Source organism: Peromyscus leucopus, chromosome 12 (genome assembly GCF_004664715.2).
Source record: "Peromyscus leucopus breed LL Stock chromosome 12, UCI_PerLeu_2.1, whole genome shotgun sequence".
NCBI lineage: Eukaryota > Metazoa > Chordata > Mammalia > Rodentia > Cricetidae > Peromyscus > Peromyscus leucopus.
Window position 1 is genome coordinate 70,831,269 of NC_051073.1, and position 23,283 is coordinate 70,854,551.

General features: G+C 41.7%; 1 protein-coding gene across 7 annotated transcripts in view; it reads right to left on the reverse strand.

The window, feature by feature from the left end:
- The window catches only part of LOC114697100 (LIM domain containing preferred translocation partner in lipoma), a 611,216-nt gene that overhangs the window by 225,857 nt on the left and 362,076 nt on the right, over positions 1 to 23,283 (reverse strand). For 6 of the 7 annotated variants that reach the window (XM_028875188.2, XM_028875190.2, XM_028875182.2 and 3 more), the window contains one exon: positions 2,921 to 3,604. In XM_028875188.2, the coding sequence (XP_028731021.1) occupies positions 2,921 to 3,604 (684 nt within the window). Of the gene's footprint in view, positions 1 to 2,920; positions 3,605 to 7,750; positions 7,865 to 23,283 lie in introns of those variants that run through there. The other variant, XM_037209815.1, reaches the window with a different exon arrangement.

Below are 23,283 nucleotides of genomic sequence, written 5' to 3' on the forward strand. Positions count from 1 at the left end.
CCATGTAATCAAAGCTCACTGTTTAAAGATACAAGGGCATCTTTTCCATTAGTACCTAAATAAATAGAAACCCATGAAAGTCAATGGAGATGCTGAATAGCCCTCCCTTGGCAATTATTCAGGCTGTGGAAATATCCAACTCCCTGCAATCACTAATTAATTAGAGAAGATGACATTCTCCTTTACCATGGTTGAAAATGTGACAAAGAAGTCAAGAGTTTTTCTTCGAACTGATTAAAAGATGTCAAGAATGAACTCAGCCAAGAAGTAGGAGCTCATTCCTGAGGGCAGAAATCGCATCCTTAAGCCAAACAGACTCAATGCAGAGAGAACAACACCTTCTGTGCACAGGTGCCATTGGATTGGGCAGCGCTCTGCTCAGGGAGCATCTGCAAAGGGCCTGCTCTTCATCAGCGGATGCTCATCCTACAGACAAGATGCCACGGTGATTCACCGTTCTCTTCACCTTCCCACAGCACAGACAGCTAAGTACCAACCTCGAACCACCCTCTTCCATAACGGCAGTGGAAAGTACATGACCAGGTTTTCACTTTGAATTTGCGAATTAAATCTGATGGAAAAATACACGACACTGTTGAAAAACATGTATTTCAATTTCTTAAAAAGGGATATGTAATCTACCGGCACCCCAAATCAGTAATGATGATGTAATTAGCCATTTTGAGCCATTGTCTTTTCCAATAAGAAGCAAAAAAAAAGTTTTACACCCTCTGTTGAGCTATATCCACAGTTTCAAATTCTGAACTGGGATTTATAATATACAGCGTCAAAACGTGCCTTGCTTATAGATATACTTTGTTTTCTGATTCTTTAGTGGTCGAATAGCACCCTCAAAGGATTCTGACATTACCTCTTCCTCTGAGTAATGTCACTTAGCTATCCAGTAGGCCTCTATATATTAGGTGCAGAGTGATAGACAACAGAAATCAACCTTAACGTGTCAAGTTCATACAGGTGGACATACATACAAATGCATATGTACTCTACATGCACACACAAACCACTCCTTAAAAAAGGTAGGTTTTGTGTTTGTTTTTAAATAAGGTTTGAAGTGCACAGCAAAGTTGTCTGGTCCCAGCCTTTCGAAACACCACAGTAGATTCTTCATATATTGAGGTCTCAACTCTTGGTCTCTCTTGCTATACATGAAACTTGGAATTTTTGCTAGTCTGGTAGCCTGTCTCCCTTGGCCTTTGCCTCCCTAGTGCTGGGATTGTAGGAGGGCCACCATGCATACCTAGCTTTTAAGTGGGTTTGAAGAGTCAAAATGTGGTCCTCACACTTAATGCTCCTCACACTTGACCCACAAAGCTGCCTCCCCAGCCCATGAAGAGCTTTCCTTTTTATTAGAAGGTATCAGTCGTCTTCCAAAAGCCACTTCACCTTTCATTATGGCAGCCTTAGGAAAATGATCAAGGTTAGCCCACTTTGACATAAGGGTCATAGGGAGGCTTGCAGATTCCTCTAGCATATCACAGGCCCCTCTTGGAAAGCAACATATACCTTTACGGAATCTGATACTTGCTTGGAGCTCAATGATAGAAGAGCAATTTTCATGGAAGAGCAATGAGCTAGTGCTAGTACATATCAGATAGGGCTCTTCTTTTTGCTCCGAAGTTGAATATGAGAATGATCTGCTGCAAAACTGGCAATCTGATCACAACATGGAAATGATAGAAATACAATCTACTCTTCTCCTTGACCCACAACTTCGAATTCCCATTCAGCTTCAAGGTAAAGGCGCTGGAATCCTGGCATCTTCTCAGTTCTCACTGAATGGAAAGGAGGGTGTGGTTCTAACCCAGAGACTGAAAGCTGGTTCAGTTTCTTCATTTCACCTCCTTCATAGTAGTGCTCATTGGTTCTTTCATGATGGGAGGGAACTTGTGTTGTCCCAGGTCTAAGGGCAAACCCAAGTTATGATGAGTAGAGAGTACAGTGTTATAACTTATGTAGTCAGAAGTAGTAACTGGGTATACTGAATTTAAAAGGAATCTATATACAGTACTATTAACTCTAACAATAGAAGAGAACCATCATTCACAAAGGATTTTCAATTTTTTTATTTAATTTTTATTTTCAAGACAGGGTTTCTCTGTTTAGTCCTTGCTGTTCTGTACCTCACGTTTGTAGACCAGGCTGGTCTCGAACTTAATGGAATTAAAGACTGAAAGGTAAGACTCTTCCCAGAGAATATGTGATCTGAAAAACAAGGGCCAATGACAGGCCCTATGATCTAGGTTTCTTCTGGAAGGAAAGTAGACCATAGCTGCAGGTATGCCCATATCTGCAGGTATACCTATAAATCTGCAGGTATGCCCATATCTGCAGGCCTTGGCTACTTGTGACCCTTGCAGTCACTGTGGTACCAATGTTGCTTGAATTCTTACCACCTTAACATAGGCTTTGCCTGTCAGTAGCTCAAATGATTGGCCTGGACACCTCTCACCTAGAGATCCGGGAATTCCTTGTCCCTGACGAACCATGAGATATTGAAATCGGATCCAGGGTCTATGCAAGAGCAACATGTTTGAAGATACTTCTGTACTATCCAGAAAGGATGCTGTAATGCACAGAATGTAATCGCTGGAAGATGAATTACTTTTTTGTTACCTCTCCCAGATCAGATTTTCCTGACATACTGTGTTCATTCAGCTTTTGTGGAAGATAATCCTTCATTACTGAGCAATTAGTGGCACTGGATGTTAAGCAGGAAATGTACTGGTACTGTGCAAACAGGGCCACACTCACCTTTTCTGCTTCACTGTTTTTCTCCGGGGTGGCACCTGCTAATAGGAAGAGGAAGCACATGTGCGTCTGTCTTTAGTGCTGCTCCCTAGGGAAGGTAGACTAGGCAGGTATTTCCCTTTTCCTATTGCTAGGTTAGTCAGTTTCTTACCTTTGGCTGCACTGGTGGTGCACAGGGGGCTGACACAGGGTCTGTGATATAGGTCTTCTTAGGACCACTGGCTGGATACATCCCAGAAGGGTTCTGATTCCCAGCTCCAGGAGCAGCATACCCTGGCTCCCGCTTCCAGGTATTCGGGTGAACCTGTTGTCCATAAGAAGGATCCGCATCATTTCTGGCCCCGTAACCAGGCCCTGCTGCATAATAGGGTTCATAATATCGTCCTTGGTTGGAGGTGTACCCATATCCCGGCTCAGGCTGATGTCCTGGGGGTGGGATGTATGCATAGTCGGTACCAGCACGAGCTGAGGGAGGAGGACCCTGTCCCAACAGAGGAACTGGCTGGGTGTTATAGCCATGAGGCCCTGGACCATACATCTGTCCAGCAGATGGGCCAGCCATGTAATGTGGGCTGGGCTGGGCTGACTTCACTTGCACGTTGAAGGTGGGCCTTGAAGGTGTAGAGGCTGTCGTGTAGGAGGCCGGAACTGGCTGAGGCTGTGGTTTGAGAGTTCCAATGGGAGCCACTGGGATGGGTGCCGCCTGGGGAGCAGGCTGTGGTTTCACGGCCGACTTCTTGGTGGCCGTCAGAGGGGGCTGGTTGGGAATGACCATTCTCTTATGTCCTGTGACTGGAGTAGCAGTTGGAGGAGTGGCCGTTACACTAGTAGAGCCCTGAAAGAGAAGAGAAACGTGATGAAGAAGAGCAGCAATCCAAGAAGATAATCCACAGATGGGCAACCGGGAGTGTGGCGAACTATTTCGTACCAAGGTGTCATAGACAAGTAAGGCGTGGTCCCTACCTTCAGGAGCTCACTAGCTGAGACATCAGTCATTGTGCACAGCACCAGTGAACAACGGAACAAAAAGCTAAAGGGGCAGCTGCTTTTACAGTAGCGTCAAGAAGAACAGGACACCCGGAATAAGCTCAACTATTTACTGACTGGAAATGGAAACAGTGACGAGAATGATTACAAAAATAAAGTTTTAACAATTCGAGTCTGGAGTGATGCCTATCAAAACGTGGAAATAGAACAGTTACCTATTTCAAGCGCAGATGGAAACGGAAAAGGCCACAAACAGCCAAACCAGTCTTGGAAAGGAGGAGCAAAGATAAATTCATCGCATTGCTGATTTCAAAATATTTTGCAAATTTTAATAAGACAATGTCGCAACAACACAGAGAGAGACATACGTTAGAAGGAGCAGGAGAGGTAGTCTGGAAGTAAACAAACACATATAAAGTTCACTTATTTCCTACATGAGTGCCAAGCGCCAACACAGGAGGAGGCACAGTGTCGTATACAAATTGTTTGGAAATACTGGGTTTCAACAATCCAGGAAGCAAATCAGAGGCTGCTCTTACATCACCAACTCAAGATGCTTCTAAAGAGGGAAGTGCTCCAGGAAAGAATACAGCTATAAAGCTTAGGAGAACAGCCTTGACGATGGTTGAATGGATTTACCACCAGAAGCACAGGCAACAGAAACAAAATGACATCATCCTGAAAATCTCCACACAGCGAAAACAACAGAGTAAAAGGCAAGCCGTGAATGGGATCCCTTATCCAGTAAGGGACTAACCACCAAAGAAGCTACGAAAGCCTTCCAGCGCACAAGTCAAGCGAGACCAAGAGGGGCTTAAGAGACTAGGCTCCTGGGATCCTCATGCCTGCTCGCAATCATCCATAACTCCAGTTCCAGAGAGTCTGATACGCTCTTCTGGCATCCATGGACACCAGGAAAACACATGGTATACATGTATACATGCAGACAAATGTCCATAAAAAATAATACAAAGGAACTTTTAAAAGACAAGCTTACGATTTGAAAAATAACAACAAAAATACTTCTCTAAAAGGCACACAATAGACAACACATTAAAATTGCTCACAATCACTAATAACACAGAAATGCAAACAAAATCCAAAAGAGGAGTCACATCTTTGTCAGGATCATTGTTATTAGGCAAAGCAAACTGGCAAACTAGTATTGGCAAGAAGGACCAGAGACCCTACACACTGCTGTTGGGAAGGCACAGTGTCAGAGCTGACAGGAAACACAGTAGGGAAGTTCTTGAAAATATTAAAATGGAACAAACATATGGCCTGGCAATTTCCCTTACTGGTACATATCCAGTATTACTGGAATGTGGATCTCAGAGAGAGCGCAGCATTTCCATATTCATTGCAGCACTATTTACAATAACAAGAAAACTGAGATGTCCATCAGCAGATGAAGGATAAAGAAAGTGTGCGTACAATGAAATATTATGTGTTCCTCAAAAAGTACATCTTTCATCATATGTCAACATGGATGAACCTCGAAGACATTGGAGTATAAAAAAATGAGCCAGTTACAGAGAGACAAATATTGCACGATTTTATCACATGAAGTGTTGAAAACAGTTAAGACTCACAAAAGCCAAGCATAGGGTGATAGTGGGGGAAGGGCTGGCGTTTTAGGCAGGGTTACTAGTGCTGTGATGAAACACCAAGACCAAAAGCAAGTTGGGGAGGAAGGGGATCATTTGGCTTGTGCTTCCACATCACTGTTCATCACTGAAGGACGTCAGGGCAGGAACTGAAGCAAGGCAGGAACCTGGAGGCAGGAGCTGATGCAGAGGCCATGGAGGGGTGCTGCTTACGGGCTTGCTCAGTCTGCTTTTTGTAGCACTGAGGACCACCAGACCAAGGATGGCACCATCACCAAGGGGCTGTCCCCTCCCGCACGAAACGCTAATTAAGAAAAGAGGTTTGCCGACAACACGCTCTGGTGGAGGCATTTTGCCCAGTGGAGACCTCCTCCTCCTCTCATATGACTGTAGCTTGTGTCAAGCTCTCATAAAACCAACCAGCACAACTGGGGAATATTTAGTAGGGAGTTCCCAATCAATTGATCTGTTCTCAGTTAAGCGATCTAAGCTGTGAAGGTCCACTGTTTAACCGTTCCCTCGCCATCATCAGTACTGTTACTGTGCAAGGAGAGTGTTGTCAGAAGTGAAGGGAAAACACAAAGCTATCCAGACATGCCTGAAAGAGAAGGTGAGGTCCTGCTCCTAAGAGCTGGCAGGTAGGAACCCCACATCTTCTTGTCTCACGTGCACAGTAATTCTCACTTGTGTTCCAGGGTGAAGAATGCTACCTCAGCCCCACATTAGCACAACGGAGCTTCATTAATATACACCAGGGAAGCTTGGAAAACGAATGGCAGAGAATGTAGCACATAAAAAGATTCAACTCCCAGAAAAAAAAAAAATCACACATACATGTATGTATAGATGAGTGTGATATTTAAATGTGCTCGATTTTCAAAACGAAAATGTTAAATTATGACAAAAATTCAAGAATTCATACAAAATCAAAAATAAAATAAAATGTCAAAATATATTCTTGGAACCACCAAATAATCCAATAAACAGAAAATATTCGGCAGCATGACTCTTCAATTAACTGATTATGTGGACCAGATAAGCATTGGCACCGATGACTTTAACTATGAGGAACATAAATACATACACTTTAAAATAATGATTCCTGCTCTTTTCCCTTTCACATCCAATCAGATAAAATATGTAAATCTTTGGAGGAAAACTGTATACACCAAAATATACTAGTTTTAAAGACACTTACGATAAAAATATCCAAACACGTGCCAGCATACACGCAACAGAACACAGAGCAGAGAAAGGGAGCATGGGAAAGCTGGCCTAGCGAATGCGTTTCCTTTTTGGTAGGTAGCAAAGTAATGGGTTTCATTTGGTATTCTCATATATACACTTTTTGGGGTGGTTCCCCCCCATTTCCTGTTCACTCTGATGTCGGACACATGCTGTTATTATCCTCTTCTCCCCTTTTCCTTAAACCTTCCTCTCTTCCCTCTCAGCCCCTTTCCAGCTCTAGGACCTGTACCCACATTCACACCCGCACACATGCAAATACACATAAGAATCCAAAGTGAGGCTGTGCATATAGGAGTACTATCATGTAGTATTTTAGATATTCATGCAATGGCTGTGCAGATGGGCTCTGAAATTGTCAGGGAATTTGTGGGGAGGGAGAGAGAGGGTGACTGGACTCATCAAAAAGAAAATTTGTGAAACATTGTTTCTAAGAAGTGAGGGCTGCATTATTTCACTGTTGCAATTATGGTTGACATTAGTTTTCAATGAGGGTGGCTTTAAGCATCTGTCCTAGGGCCGAGTTTACAGCTACAATGGAGGACATGACTTCTACTAGGCAGTTCTGCAGTCACTGCATGCATTTTAGTTGAGTCTGTAAGATGTTCAAAGTCTGGACTCCACATTTTTGCTCCTGCTGAATCATCAAAGAAATCAAAGCTGATCCCCTCTGCAATCAGTTGCACCTCTCTGACATGTTAATGATTGACATTATCGACTAGGAAAAAACGTCTAACTTTATGATTTCTCTAGGTTCAGTTTACTTTTCCATGAGGTCTGTTACAGAGTGTCAAGGTCTTATCTGGGTCCTTCTTTATGAAGTCTTCAGCACACATTTTTTAATAATATACTGCTTAATTAAACACAACACACACACACACACACACACACGCATGCACGCACACAAACATGCATAAAATTAAACAAAAATTCTGCATTCAATAGAATTCTGTAGGGAACCAAATCACGAACTTAAAATTTAATCTTGTATCTTAGAATTACAAGTTCCCCCAGGAAACTATACTTGAGAAAAATGATATATTGGAAAGATAGCCTTAGGAATCAGGATCCCCCAAAACATAACCAAAGAAAAATAACAAGGACATGCTCAAGCTAGGTATTCTTGAAGAAATGATACATACAGGCATGATGTATAGGCTCACTGTGGTGAGCCATCAGGGTCAGAAGAGTGACCTGCAACCTGGACTGAGACAGATATCATCTCCTCTAGACTGGAGAGGACTAGTTGTGAGTGGCAAAGGGGTGTAGTTATTTCATCACAAAGAAGGGAGAGCTGGAGAAGAGAAAACTCAGCGAGGCACCATCCCTGACAGACAGGTAGACAGTCCAGTCAATAAGCCAGAGGAAGCTGTGTGGTAAAAGAGCTACTGGCATCTCTCAAGGAGCATTACCATCACCCTGGGCTGACAACGCATCTGTTGGCTTCTGGCTCACTCAGTGCTGACAGTGGCTTATAATAATCATGTAGTCAAAAAGTCTCTATTAATCTCCAATCTTGCCCCTGGTCAGTAAGTGTCGTCATTCCAACCGAGAAGCACTGGCAATAAGATGCTAATCTACTACCCAATGGGAACACTTTCATCTTCATCTCTTGTTTAGTCTAAGTGTACAAAAAGGTACGTGCCTGGATTAAACTGGGGTTCATACCATTACAAATTATTTTCTAATCTTTACATAGAATTAAGGGCCCTCGATCCCCCACGTGACCTCTTTCCCCTACATTCTCTCTTCAGGTCCTCGTCTAGAGCTTGAAACACGATCAATATCACAAAAATTCTCAACAGCTTCTGTCTCTCAGGTTCACCTGTATTCTGAATCCTGGCCTCACATGCTCAATTGATTACTTCATCTACTGACTTGAAAGTCTTGCATGTTTTTTCAGATTTAACAAATTAAAAACCTTCCATACCCCCTACACCTGCTTCATTCTACTTTTCTTTTTTCTTATTTTTTGAGAGAGGGTTTCTCTGTGTAGTTTTGGTGCCTGTCCTGGATCTCGCTCTGTAGACCAGGCTGGCCTCGAACTCACAGAGATCCACCTGGCTCTGCCTCCTGAGTGCTGGGATTAAAGGTGTGCACCACTGTCACCCAGCCTCATTCTAGGTTTCTAATTCAGCCAGCTCAAATGAGAGCAGGTGCGGGGGATACCGAAGCCTCTCCCTCAATTACCCTCAATTACTGTTCAAGCACTGAATCTTGCTACTGCTCTTTAAATGGGGAATTTCCCTTTCCAGGTATGTCTGAGGAACAGCATGTCTACTAAGAAAGAACTTAATGTTCTCCAACAACACCCAACCTGGTCACTCCTCAGGAGATCCTTTTCTCTGTAGCTTCAGTGATTTCTCTCAAACATGCACAGAATCATACTAGCTTGCTATTTGAAAGTCTTCAACAAGTTAGTAGAATAACGGACTAGACCCCATCCATCTCCTGTCTTAGTGCCATGCCATGCACTGGTTTTCATCCACATCGAAGTTACCAAGCTCTCTCACATCTCAGAGACTGATTTCTCTGGTTAACCAAATGTCCAAACAAACCTTGGCTTGAACCCTCTATCAGAGTGTTTCTCATCTCTCCCTTTCCTTAATATCATATGTGTATGTATGTGTCTGCTTCTTCAGTGGAAGGGGCTCCGCATTTTAATAAGCCAGACACCTAAAAAGTTTACAACATCACAGCCCACAGCAGAAATTTAGAAAACATTTGATCTTATAAGAGAAATGTAAAATGCCAACATCGATTTTTCCTTCCAGAATAGACAATAAATATGTGGATACTTAGACACAAGCTTAACTCTATTGGTTCCATCAGTTTCTTCTTTTCTCTAGTTTAATGACTTTAAGATAGAATTATTAGCAGGGCTGAGGTAGAGCACAGCTTTAATCCCAGCACTTGAGAGGCAGAGAAAGGCAGATTTCTGTGAGTACGAGGCCAGCCTGGTCTACTGAGTGAGTTCCAGGACAGACTCCAAAGCTACACAGAGAAACCCTGTCTTGAAAAAAAAAAAAAAAAAAGGATAGAATTATTGTGGTGATATTGTGGTCCCCAAAATATTGTGCACCCTAATAAACTTATCTGGGGTCGGAGAACAGAACAGCCACTAGATATAGAGGCCAGAAAATGGTGGCACATACATCTTTAATCCTAGCATTCCAGAGACAGAGATTTGTCTGGATCTCTGTGAGTTCAGAGCCACACTGGAAACACCTAGGTGTGGTAACAAGAGCCTTTAATCCCAGGAAGTGATGGCAGAAAGCAGAAAGATATATAAGGCGTGAAAACCAGGAACTAGAGCCTGGTTAAGCTTTTAGGCTTTTGAGCAGTACAGGCCAGCTGAGATCCATTCGGATGAGGACACAGAAGCTTCCAGTCTGGGCAAACAGGATCAGCTAAGGAACTGGCAAGGTGAAGTGGCTGTGGCTTGTTCTCCTTCTCTGATCTTCCAGTGTTGACGCCAGGATCTGACTCCAGGTTTGATTTATTAATAAGAACTTTTAAGATTCATGCTACAAATTATTAATGCTATTATCTTTCCAAGAAGCATTTAAGGTCCTGTTTTCTTTGTTTGTTTTAGAAGAGGGTTTCACCAATTAGCCTAGGTTGGACTTGAACTCACACCAGATTAGACTCCTGAGTTCTAGGATTCCAGGGCATATACCAGCACACTGGGCTACTTATTTTCTATGTAAGTTCTAACTTCATGCCTTCTTACAAACCCTCGGCAAAAGTTCTAGGATAATTTTAAATGCATTAATGGGGTATAGAAAAAGGAAGATGAAGTGGAGGATTACTACAAATTCAGAGCCAACCCATGATACAGAGTGAGTTTAAGGCGAGTTTGGGATACTCAGTAAAATCCTATCTCAAAGTTAAAAAAAAGAAAAAAAGCCAGACGATGGTGCAAGCACTCGGGAGGCAGAGACAGACATCTCTGTAAGCTCAAGGCCAGCCTGGTCTACAGAGCTAGTTCCAGGACAGCCAAAGCTACACAAAGAAACCCTGTCTCAAAACAAAACAAAACTAAAGCAAACAAACAAAACAAACAAAAAGATCAACCGACAACTAAGAACATTAAAATAATATTTTCCATGTATATTCAAGAAAACACAAGTAATTGTTTTATTCAGTAAACGTCCATGGTAAGCCAGCTCCACGGCAGGCACTGTTAATTGCTAGCGCTGCAAGAAGACAAGCAAGGTGGAGCTATTGGCAAGTGCACACGTACTGAACATACCATGAAGAATGCGAAGAGTTACAGCCATGAATCAAGAATGACTCCCATTTGGGATGGAAATTTTCTAAGACAACAGCCGACAGTGCTTTAAGGCAAAGATCCACATCGAAACAGCAGGAGCATACTCAGACCCACGCATTATGTATCGATCCAGGTATGCAATGGCATTGGAAATGCCCAAACGTAACCGCTAAATGAAGAAGAAACTGTGAGAGCAGCCATTTACACAACAGAATTGAAGTGACATAATGATATTTCCACATAGCCAAGAAACAGCCGAAGAAGTACAGAGATTCACAACTGACTTGTCAGACAATGGGGACCAGGCGTGCTGCCGTTTCAATCACATTTCATGACAACTGCCTTGTGCTATTTGACAAAACGGGATGTTTTTCACTTGTGGTTATCCATGTTGCCTTCTGTGTTACAGAACACAGAAATGAAAGACCTAGCTGGAAATTAATCAATGCATTATCACAACAAGCATTTATATATTAGTAACTTCATGTAAACACTGAAGCGTATTTCATACACAATCCTCCCAATTACACTGAGATAGGAACTTCAGGTGTATTTTCTGGATGATGGTGGTTGAGCCCAGGACTGAAACTAGATGTCTTAAAGACTATTCTAAGCTAGACATGGTGATGCATGTCTGAAATTCCAAAATCTAGGAGACCAAGGCTAAAGAATCATGAGTTAAAAGCGAAGCTGGTGCGCATAAAGAGTCTTTGTCTCAAAATCGAACAAAGCAATCAAAACCAAACAAACAACAATACCACCTCAAAAAGCCCTTTTCAGACTATCTATGGATTTCATACTTCTAAAACCTCTGTGATTACAATATAGACACAAAAACATTTTTTCTCTCTCCTAGAATAGTGGTTCTCAACCTTCTTTTTTCTTTTTTTCTTTTTTGGTTTTTCAAGATAGGGTTTCTCTGTGTAGCTTTGCGCCTTTCCTGGATCTTGCTCTGTAGACCAGGCTGGCCTTGAACTCATAAATATCCGCCTGCCTCTGCCTCCCGAGTGCTGGGATTAAAGGCGTGCACCACCACCGCTCGGCGTTCTCAACTTTCTTAATGCTGTGACCCTTTAATACAGTTCCTCATGTTGTGGTGACCCCCAAGCATAAAATTATATCATTGCTACTTCACAACTGTAATTCTAATACTGCTATGAATCATGATGTAAACATGTGAGAAGCGACCTCACAGAGTCCCGACCCACAGGTTGAAGAAACAAATGAATGTTTTTCACTTGGAACAGGCAGACCATGGTACGTAGTGCCAGTGTCTAGGAAACATAGAAGCTGTGAACTGCAGGGAGCTGAAGAGCTCACACCTGCCCAAAAGACCGCTGCATCATCCCAGCTGACTGCTACCCACAACCTGGAGAGCCAACATTCCCTTTCTGACTTCAAGGTTTTGATCAAGATGTTTGGCTGTTGCAAGCATGGGGTAGCTGTTGCTGGAGGGCTTCTCTCCAGGTTCCCCAAGCCCCGCAGTCCCACAATCCACTTATAAAATAATCACTCAGACGCTTATATCACTTATAAACTGTATGGCCGTGACCTGTGTTTTGCGGTGTCTAGCTGCCCGTATGAGACAAGAAGCAGGAACCTGGTTTTGGCTCTGTTTAGAATTGGTTATTAAATATTCTCAGGTTTAAGGTGGAAACTCGAGCCGTTGGGCGCCATTTGTTGCTGGAGGGCTTCTCTCCAGGTTCCCCAAGCCCCGCAGTCCCACAATCCACATATAAAATAATCACTCAGACGCTTATATCACTTATAAACTGTATGGTCGTGGCAGGCTTCTTGCTAACTGTTCTTTTATCTTAAATTAACCTATTTTTATAAATCTATACCTTGCCACGTGGCTGGTGGCTTACCAGAGTCTTTACATGCTGCTCGTCCTGGCGGTGGCTGCAGTTTCTCCCTCCTCAGCCTTCCGCTTCCCAGAATTCTCCTCTCTCCTTGTCCCACCTACTTTCTGCCTGGCAACCTACTTCCTGCCTGGTCACTGGCCATCAGTGTTTTATTTATATAGAGCAATATCCAGAGCAGGTAGCCAAAAAGTGAAGTGTTACACCAAATATTATAAACGAGGTGAACTTTCTCACTTTTGTCCTAAGTAATAGACAATGGGAAATAGAAATAAATAAATAATAAGTAAAGCTTTTGCAAGCATGCACCTAAGTATGACTCTGCAAAGGCAAGGGTATCTGTATGCACACACACAAGCACACACAGTAGAGCTTACAGAGCAGGTTCTCTTGTTAATGCAGAATAGAGGGTCATAGGTAGAATAAGTATTGTGAGCAACCGGACTGGGACAAGACACAATGTCTTCAAGGAACAGTGTTCATAGAACTTACACTTAAAGACTAAACTCATACCTATAAAACATCTATAAAACAAGTCCATGGTACAATTCTGTGGTGTACAGTACATGTTTAAAGTGTGTACTTCTAAACCAGTTATACTATCTCTAGGAATTCAAAGTAAGGGAGTGACTACAGATGGTATAAGTGTGCCGTCTTTGGATACATAAGCTAATGTGATATAAAGAACTCAATGATAATAGTCTAAACAGTTGAAATTATGGGGTCGTTTATGTCAAGTATGGTAAGCCACATAATATCATGATCCAGCCATCCCAATTTACTGCATGAAAATACTGAAGATACAACCATCACCCAGGGATTCTATTGCTGCAAACATACTGAAAGAACCACAAGTAAGAATGTAAATGTTGGGCTGGAGAGATGGCTCAGAGGTTAAGAGCACTGGCTGCTCTTTCAGAGGTCCTGAGTTCAATTCCCAGCAACCACATGGTGGCTCACAACCATCAATAGTGAGATCTGGTGCCCTCTTCTGACACACAGGCATACTGTATACATAATAAATAAATAAATCTTAAAAAAAAAGAATGTAAATGTTTTCTCAGTTATGATCATATATATAGTATAATTTATATACAATAGCAAAAGAAGGAAGCCCTATCTGTCCACTGCTGGGTGAGCAATACGAGGCATGGTACATGTATATATACAGAGGAATACTGAACTTTTTCAAAAAATTCTGACTATGCTAACAAAACAGATAGACCTTGATGACATTAGACTAAGTGGAATAAGTCAGATATGAAGAATACATGTCACATGATTTCAACTATACAATGTACCTAGAGTTCACAGACTCATAAAGGCAGACAATGAAGGTGTAATGGTCTGGGGAGGAAAAATGGTGAGTCACTGATTAATGGGTATGTTGGTAGAATTTGGGACAAGAATGTTCTAGAGAAGAATGGCCATGTAGCTGCACAACGTAAAGACACACAGGATAAAAAGTGGTTGAAGTGGTAAATTTTATATTATGTGTATTTTAGCAGAGTAAATACAAAATTATAAAAGCATGTAAAAAATTTCACATTATAAGATCAGGTTAAGAAACAACGGTTCCCTTTGGTTTATAGACACAACACCATCAATATATCATTATAAACGCCTATGAAATATTGAAGGATCTATCATTAAGTGGGCAACACTGAAGGAGGTTAATTTGTTATATTTTTTATACCCTTGTTATTTTCCTACGACCCTGCTACACCTACTTATTACATTTTGTCAATCAAAAAAGGAACTATGTTATGTATGTATATATTCCGGAAATATGAATGTTAACTATCAGCATATAAGATCTGTATACCAAGTATTCCTCAGCTATAAATATAAACAAGTATATACTTAAAGCATATTAAGTAAATGTTAGTATAACAAATAAATAAAAAAAACAAAGGTTTAGTACATTTTAACTAGTTAAAGTTTTACTTTGGGCAATCTAATCAAGAGAAGCTCACTCATTCATTCCTGCGCTTTATATATTACAGGGGAAAGCAACCTCATAAATGGTTCCTTGGCGATAGTTAAAATAATTGCAAATGTTTCTGTCAGAATCAAAACACATGCTTTCAATTGGTGCCCTGGGTTCAAAATATCACTCCCAATATGGAGACAGGCTAATACACACACACACACACACACACACACACACACACACACACACACACACACACCTTCCAATGTCTCTACAGACTTCCTGCCAGAGAGATGCAGGCATAAATATCTTACTTCTGTTCAGCACATCCACACTTGTTCATTTCACAGTGCTGCGCTCTGCAAACACATACTACAGTTAGTGATGGCTGGCTATTCTTAATAACTTCTGAGGCAGAAATAGCAGAAACAGTATGGTCTGATGTGGCACTCTAGAGCAGTTGGTCTTAGAAGCTTTTCCATTTAATTAATTCTCACAACACTTCTGAGTGGGTACAAAATACTGTGAAGACAGGCAGCTCCCCTGACTGAGGACGGCACCAATGCCAGTTATGTCTAGTTGTTTCTCAGAAGTAAAATCAAGTCAAGTGGGGGCACTCAGATGCTCTCTTGAAATTGTTCATTCCTCCTCCCTGACTCTAATTATACAGACAAGCCAGAGCTCAGGTAAGGCCTACATACTCACATTCATAAAGTGAGCATCCCGGAAGTCCAGAGAGCTGGCATTTTAAAAAGTGCCTCCCATCCACCCCTAACAACTTTCAAAAGAGACAGGATATCATCAGTTTGAACTTCACAAGTCTCCAAGGCTCCTACTGGAATAAATATGCACACAGCACAATCCACCAAGTCGCTAGCAGGCATGCGTCTGTACCTGGATAGAACACCATTGACATGACATTATTCAATTTGAGCATGCTATTGTGGAGAAACGCAATAAGAAAAGAGCCTATTTCCATAGCAAGCAATCCTGTTAACTGAGCCAGCAAACCCCAAGGCCTAGTTAACATGGTTCTCCAGTCAGGCCAAGAAAACAGAAAACTGATCTAGGGTGATAACAGAAAGGTCTATCTTCTCATAATCTGCACAAAGAACACCAGCATGACTCCTTCGATGGGCAATCTTGCCATGGAGAGTAATTAAATACTCAAAAATTATCCTGTTTCTATGAAGAAAAATGAAGAGAAGGTTGGGGAAACCATGACACACAGATACAGGGAATGCTATAAAGTGTAAGAGCATGCATCAGAAATGTTCATGCAAAGAAAGGAGTATCTATGAGAATTGACAAAAATTATAGAAACCAGTTATATGCCAAGAAGACCTCTACCCTGACATTTAATACCATGCTGGAATGCCACACATACCTCTACTTGACATTTCTATGTGCTGATAATGCTCCCTGTCCGCAATGAGCTTTCCGGTGAGCTAGTCTGGTCCACTGTCACCAGTGGCTGAGAGTGTGAAATAAAGAAATGCACGTTTCAGATGCACTACTTATTTATCTGTAATGGCATTTTGTCTCTCATCCCACCTCGCTCCGAGTGAGCGCGGACGTGTTCACAGGCCACAGGATACATGTGGAGACCATAGTACAGCCTGTGGAAATCAGTTCTCTCCTTCATCCAGGTGGGTCCTTTTGGTTAAAGTTGTTCAAGTTTGGCCGCAGCAGCCACCTCACTAGACCCAAATGTACGCCTCGTGTGAAAGTCACTGCCTTTCTTGCTTTTTGGCTTTGTCTTGTTTTGTCCTAAAGTACATAACTGTATGATGACAGCAGAATATTTTGAAGACTCCTGCCTTTATTAAACTCTCCGGAAGAACTTTAGTGTTCATAGGAAGGTGTGCGATTTAGTGGCACAGCGTGATCTTGCTCTTCTTCCTCTGGTAACAAGGGACTCAGAGCCCTAACCCCACAGTACAGCCTCGATGACAATACATTCCCATCCTTCAGGATTTGAAGAAAATGATGCTCTGGGATGCCAGCCAGTCCTGATCTTCCGTGATTAGTCAACGTAGCCTGTGGTAATGCCTTTGCAGAGGATACCCCTTTAGAGCATCAGGGCTTTGCCATTATTATTTAAAAGGCACCTCCTTCCCACCCCCACTTCGTGCAGTCCAGAACTTTTGTCTTTCAAGTTTAGCATGCTATCTTGGAGGTCTAGAAAGAGATGTCCATAAGATGCTGTTTAGAGAATCAACATCACGTTAACACTGTATCAAAAATAAATTCCATAAGAAAATCAATGAAATAAACTAGCGCTGGACAGTTAGCCAAGTCACAAATGTCTCAACTTCTTCTCCACCCTGCACCAGAAGTGCTAGGCTAACAAGTTAGTCATCGATCTAAGGATATTTGTGTATAATAAAGAGTGTTGTAATTCAATTTAATTTTTAAGAACTCTGAGTTTATGAATTCTGGGTTTCTTGCTATATGATGTAAGGAGTTTGGGAATCTGATTTTTCTATAACAATAGCACATTGTTTAGTCTATTATAATATGAATCTACTATAATAATCAGTCTACTTCTGATACTCAAAAACCATCAAAAGAAAAAGGATAAAACGGTGTGATTCTTTCTGTTTTGAAAACCCAAGCCCTCCAGCGTTTTGTGGCTGTGTGTTTTATTGTATTAGAGGTTAAGCCATGAGTGCCACTGAAGCCAAGGTTTGAAAAGGGTCATTTGAAACAGTGTATTAGAAAGGGACTTTCAAGAAGGAAGAAATAAGGGTGACTGATGTGTGCACAAACACCAGATGACACTCTTCATAGAATCATGGCGCGTTAAGAGCCAAACAGAAGGTGAAGATCACAGATCTCCAGTGAGTCTCCTCAAGGAAACAAGGCTGGTCAAGATCCACTCACAGAAGGCCTGTGAGTATCAGGGTTAGAATGGTACTTCTCCAGAATTGAAGAGCACAGTTTCTACCATCACACCAAATGACCAGACCGTCTAATAATCTACAGACGGCAACGGTCCTGTGTATGCTTCCAACAAAAGCAGACCTCTGGGCTCAGACCCCAGGCAGCAATGTGGAATCATTGGGGACCAGTTGGGTTGCCGTGTTTCGATCCTGGCATTCACCCAGAAAGTCCATGCATGTAAGCAAGTGGCTATATTTGATTCGGAGGAAATGAACAGACCCCCTCCCACATATTTCTTAAGGAATTTGGGTACCTCAAAACAAAGCAAAAATGGAATAAGTAGTATGTTTCGGATCTCAGAGAACACCCCAAACAAAATTTGTTGAAACTAAAACAGAAAAAAATACAATATTTAACGAGTATGTTATGCTCACAGCAGAGTCACAAGACATTTGCTCAGATTTTTTTTTCTTCTTTTGAGAAAACATGCTCATTACAAAATGATCACCGTGTCATTACGATGTGAATCTATGTCAACCCCATTATACATTCAATAGCAAAATAAGCCTTTTTTCCCTGGCTAACATGTGTGTTCTGAGGAAAACAAGCAGCTTATCCACTAGCTATAGATAGATAAAAGGAATGGACTGAGAAGGACAGTTTGTAAGGAAAGAGCACGTTTGCCACAGGGTGGGAGGAAGGGCGGAAATGTTTTCATAAAGAGCGACTGTGAAGGACACATAAGAGCTCTATTCAGCAAACCTGTACCCATCCCTTTATCCTTGTAAAACAAGCCATGAAAGCACATGATGAGTAACGGCAGCACAATTACTCACATTCTAACTCCGTATAATCACCAAAATGGTTCTGTTTTTTAACCACCCCCTTTTAACAATTCCACACTCTTAATTTTTTTTTCTCTCAACCACAGCACAAATGGTTACAGCAAATGAGTGTACCAGGCACGTCTGCCATCCCAGAAAGAATTCATTTTCCTGCGCCAAGTTCATGTCTACTGGAAGAAGTAAAGTATAAGCAGGTTCAGCAAACACCCAGACTACACCCTGCAGTGACCGCACGGATGGATTCATTTCTGCAGTGATGGGACTCAAGGATGGTGAGGGAGAGCAGAAGAGTCTGCAGAAAGGGCCTCTTACACCTCTCTTGGCCAATCACTGAACTGAAGTAGAGGAAGGGAAAATAAGGAAAAGGTGTGTCGCACCAGTTTCCACCACTATACTACGGAAAAAAGCAGACTGCCTCTGTTATAACCTCAGAGGTAAAAGGGATTTGGCTACATGGTTTGTAATATACAAACAGTATTCTTTAAAAACAACACGCCAAGGAATGACGTCCGTGCTGAAACGATCCCCCAAACACCCTTTGCTATTTTATCTACAGATCTGAAAACTTTTCTGATAAAGCCTATTTGACAATTTAGACCATGCACTGTTACCGTAGAATGTGCGGCATTAAGAGAATTCATGATCTGATGCCCACTGTCAACCAGGAATCTAAGGATGGTTAGTGGGTTACACTATCATGATGTTGGCCACGATACAAGTAACAAGGCACCAAGGAAACAAGCGAACATGGCCTTCGCCATATGTACAGGATCAGCCACAAGGTGGGACATGACCGGTTGAACTCAATTATTTGAGCCTAATTTCTCCAAAGAACTAAGGTGAAGTAAAGAACTAGCTCAACTCTTTTCCATTCTTTTTTAATAGCGAACAGTGGCAAATCCAGACTAAATATTCTTCACACACACTCTTAACTAGGAACAACGCTTGAAAATACTGAGCTTAAGAAATGTACTTCTATTATTTTTAGGGCTTCATTTTCCTCTTTATAAAAATAAATGATTTGCTAAAACTGAAAGATTCTTGGAGGGACAACTTTTATCACAGGTAAATTCTGGTACCCAAGACCCTTTGAAACCGACCATAAGAAGACCATTCTCAATCTGAGCATATTTTCAAAATTTCTTTTTCCAAACTTCAACCTACACTGGCTATAAAATACTTGATTCCCTTGCAATACTGTAGGATTGTAAGGAAGTAGCAGGATATAAACTTGTACATAGACGATGATTAAAATCCAGTGCCAAGAAAAGCACAACAAAACAAAAGCTTTGGACGGTGACAGTGGGAAGCAGAAAGCCAGACAATTGTGCCTTTCCTCCCACAATTATCTTTTATATGCCTGGCGTATATACATGTTCAAAACAATAGAGTTATTTACAAAGAAAACCAGTCATGTCTCTAAATAATTCCTTTAGACAACAAATTGCTTTTACCCAAACTATGCCAAAGCAAAGCAATGCATTTAGCTGTCTTTTCTATGTGTGTCTTTAGACTCCCCTGTTGAAGCTACCATTTCCTGACCACCCATGTATCAGTAGTGTACCTGCTACAGGGGGAACTGGCCTTCCTGGTTCCAGTGAGCCCACAGGTAGAGCAGCAGGCAGAGAACCAGTGAGAAGTCTCCCATTCCCATGTGTGGTCTACGTGCATGCCAACCCACTTAAGCTCTACACACAGGCCACAATCCCTCAGCCAAAGGACAGTGGCTTCAGAAGCAGAGGGCGGGGCTTTCATTGTATGCTGAATTAGCAAATGTTTCTAGGCACGCTGCTGCCTTTGTATCTGAACTCCTTCTTAAAACTCTAATTCAAAAAATGCTTTAATTTGACACAACAGCCACTGATTTCAAACACGAGCTTGTTCCTCCATGGAGCTCAGCTACACGTACTGACGTATACAAATATCAAGTTCAAGAAGCGGCATTTGTATCCGTTATGTTTGCAGGTGCATGACTAGAATGCCTGACACAAACTCCCTGAGGAGGTGAGGCCGTGTTGGCTCAGTTTCAGAAGATGCCATCCATGATGGAAGAGAAAACATGGTGTGTGGGAGAGAAAGAATGATGGTGTTTCCATGGCAGCAGAGTGGAGTGGAATTCCTCTAGTGATGGACGTTGAGCAGAACGCTGAGGCTAAAACCAGAAGTGGGTATTATCTTTAAGGATCCATCCCTGTGACCTACCTTAGCTAGCCAGGCCCCATAACTCAAAGGATTAAAAAAAAAAAAAAAACCCAAACTGTGCTACCAGCTGGGAATGAAGTATTTGAACACACGAGCCTATGGGGAACATCTCACACTCAAATCCTGATAGTGGATTATCTAACTGTGAAACTGAAGAGCGGGGACCCTGATCCAAGGCTCCCCTTTCCTACCTTATGATCCCTAAAGCACATTAGCACAAAGCTAATAAGACAAAATTAAGCACTAAAACACCTCTGAGAAGTGAATGGATAATTGTTAGAACAGATGAATATCTTTAAGCAAAAATTTCTTCCTACTTTTCTTGATACTCTCTGATATGTGCAGGTCCATGGTTGAACTTCATGGTGAGCTTTACAGAAATACAAAAGCATCATGCACAGCAACAACTGGGATAACATCTGTAAGAAGACTGGAAAAAGCATCACAGCAGGAATGAAAAGGAAGAGCCAAGAGAAGGAAGGACCATCAAATGATGCCTGGCACACAGGTACACAGTAAACCTACAGTCTTTATCAGTAAATTTCTTCCTTTAGCATGCCCACAGGAAAAGGCTAATAAAAAGAACAGCAAAAGAGCTAAACACACAATTTCTCCATGAAGACCATCCAAAGAATAGAAAACAATCCCATTTGAGATTTTTTTTTTCTTTTAAATACAAAAGATAGTTCAATGTTGGCTGTATGGGTATTAAAACCACCAGGAGGCCGGGCGACGGTGGGGCACGCCTTTAATCCCAGCACTCCGGAGGCAGAGGCAGGAGGATCTCTGTGAGTTCAAGTCCAGCCTGGTCTACAGAGTGAATTCCAGGACAGGCACCAAAACTCCACAGAGAAACCCTGTCTCGAAAAACAAAAACAAAAATAACAACAAAAAACCCACCGGGAAATTAATCAAGAAGAAACTTCAGTGATAACAACCTAACTTGCAGTCCCCTTATTTCCCAGCCTTACCCGTGTCTTCTATTTTCATATATGGTGTATGTATGCACGTGTGTGGTAGGGATGTGTACCAGTGTTTAAATACAAACATCATTTATATAAAGTTTTACATTTTATTTTTCATTTAACATTAGATATTAGAGTCACAAATTTTGAAACAGTTGAAAAACTACTTATATTGTCCCAAGCAAGAAGTCAATTGGCTTTAACAAACATGTGCAGTCTAGGGCAACAATTTTTCCGAACAATTTAACTTCAAAATGTGGACCATAAAGCAACACATGGAAGATTTTTTTGCAAAGCTATGAATTGTGCTTCACTCTCTCAAAAAAGTTGCTTCCAAAAATAATGATGGAAAAGCTCAATGTCATATCAAAAATGCCAGGGACACACTTCTGACAAACTGTCAACTGACCATCCATCCACCTTACTTCTTTTGTGCTACAGTAACTTATCAGCCCCCGATGTACATTAAGACAGACACAGGCCAAACACATCAGTAGTAAACTCTCCAACACTGAATTCCCAAAGTTTCTAATCTCAAAGCAGTGATATCTGGGAAGAAGCGTCTAAGAGCAGTCACCTATTACTGATTTTATTACCCGTGTTCTTCTTCTTGTGACTTCCCTGTGGCTCCCTGTCCTTAAGAGGTCCCACTATCAGGGCATCAACAGCCACTGCAGTAGAGCATCACTGTATTGTGGGAAGGTTCACTGGGAGCCCTGTGTCATGTAGACCAAAAGGGATGCCAAAATCCGGCCAAGAAAGGAAGACACACTAAAGGAAAAGCAACTGAGGCATTTAGGAAAGATGCCGAGAACTGCGGAGCTTCTGGCTAGCAGAAGTCTTCCTGGCATTTTTCACATTGTGCAATGATACTTCCTCGCGGGAATAGGTACAGAGCAAATGAGATCCACTAATGTGACTGATTTGACAGAAGTCGGGAGCATATGTTTAAAAGTCTTTGTGAAGAAAAATATTAAACTGGAGCATCAGAGAAAATGGAGAAAGGGAATCAGGAATAATTCCATGATGGAAGTGGAGGCCTAAGTTCAGGTTGGCAAATTAAGTGATATTCACATTTTGAGGTCCATGGATGTCTGGGGGAGTGACTTACATCTTTCAGTGGAGAAATCCAAGCAACCCAGTATCTGTTCACATGCCTTCACAACTCAAAGGCACACACAGGTGTCTGTGTAACCTGAACACTTCCTTCCTGGTAAAAATTAAGACATTCTCACGTCTGACTAGGAAAGTCAGCATCTGCTTGTGGGAATTTCTATCTGAGTGCTTAAGAAGGAAGGAGAAATATCAAAAGAGAAATAACAGATACCAAACTGCATTGTTTAATACTTATTCAACTTTAAAAAATACTTTATCTCAGGGGCAGAAAACACCCTTGGTCTGTATTTGTTAAACCACTAAACTGACAAGATCACAGTGGTGCTGAACTTCATACATAGCGTTCTTGGAGATCATGGGTCAAGGGAACAGAACTCCATTCTAAGGTTCTAGTAACAGGAGTCTACACTTTCACCTTAAGGCTGAGGTCAAGCTAAGGAGTGGATGGTCCTCCAGCTTGCAATACTCTTCCCCTATCACAGAATTTCCTTACCAGTGGCCAGCAGTCGGTTAAACATTAACGCTCGTTCCAAACCACAAAAGACATATACACATTTCCTGTAAGTACTATATATAAACTAAAAGCATAA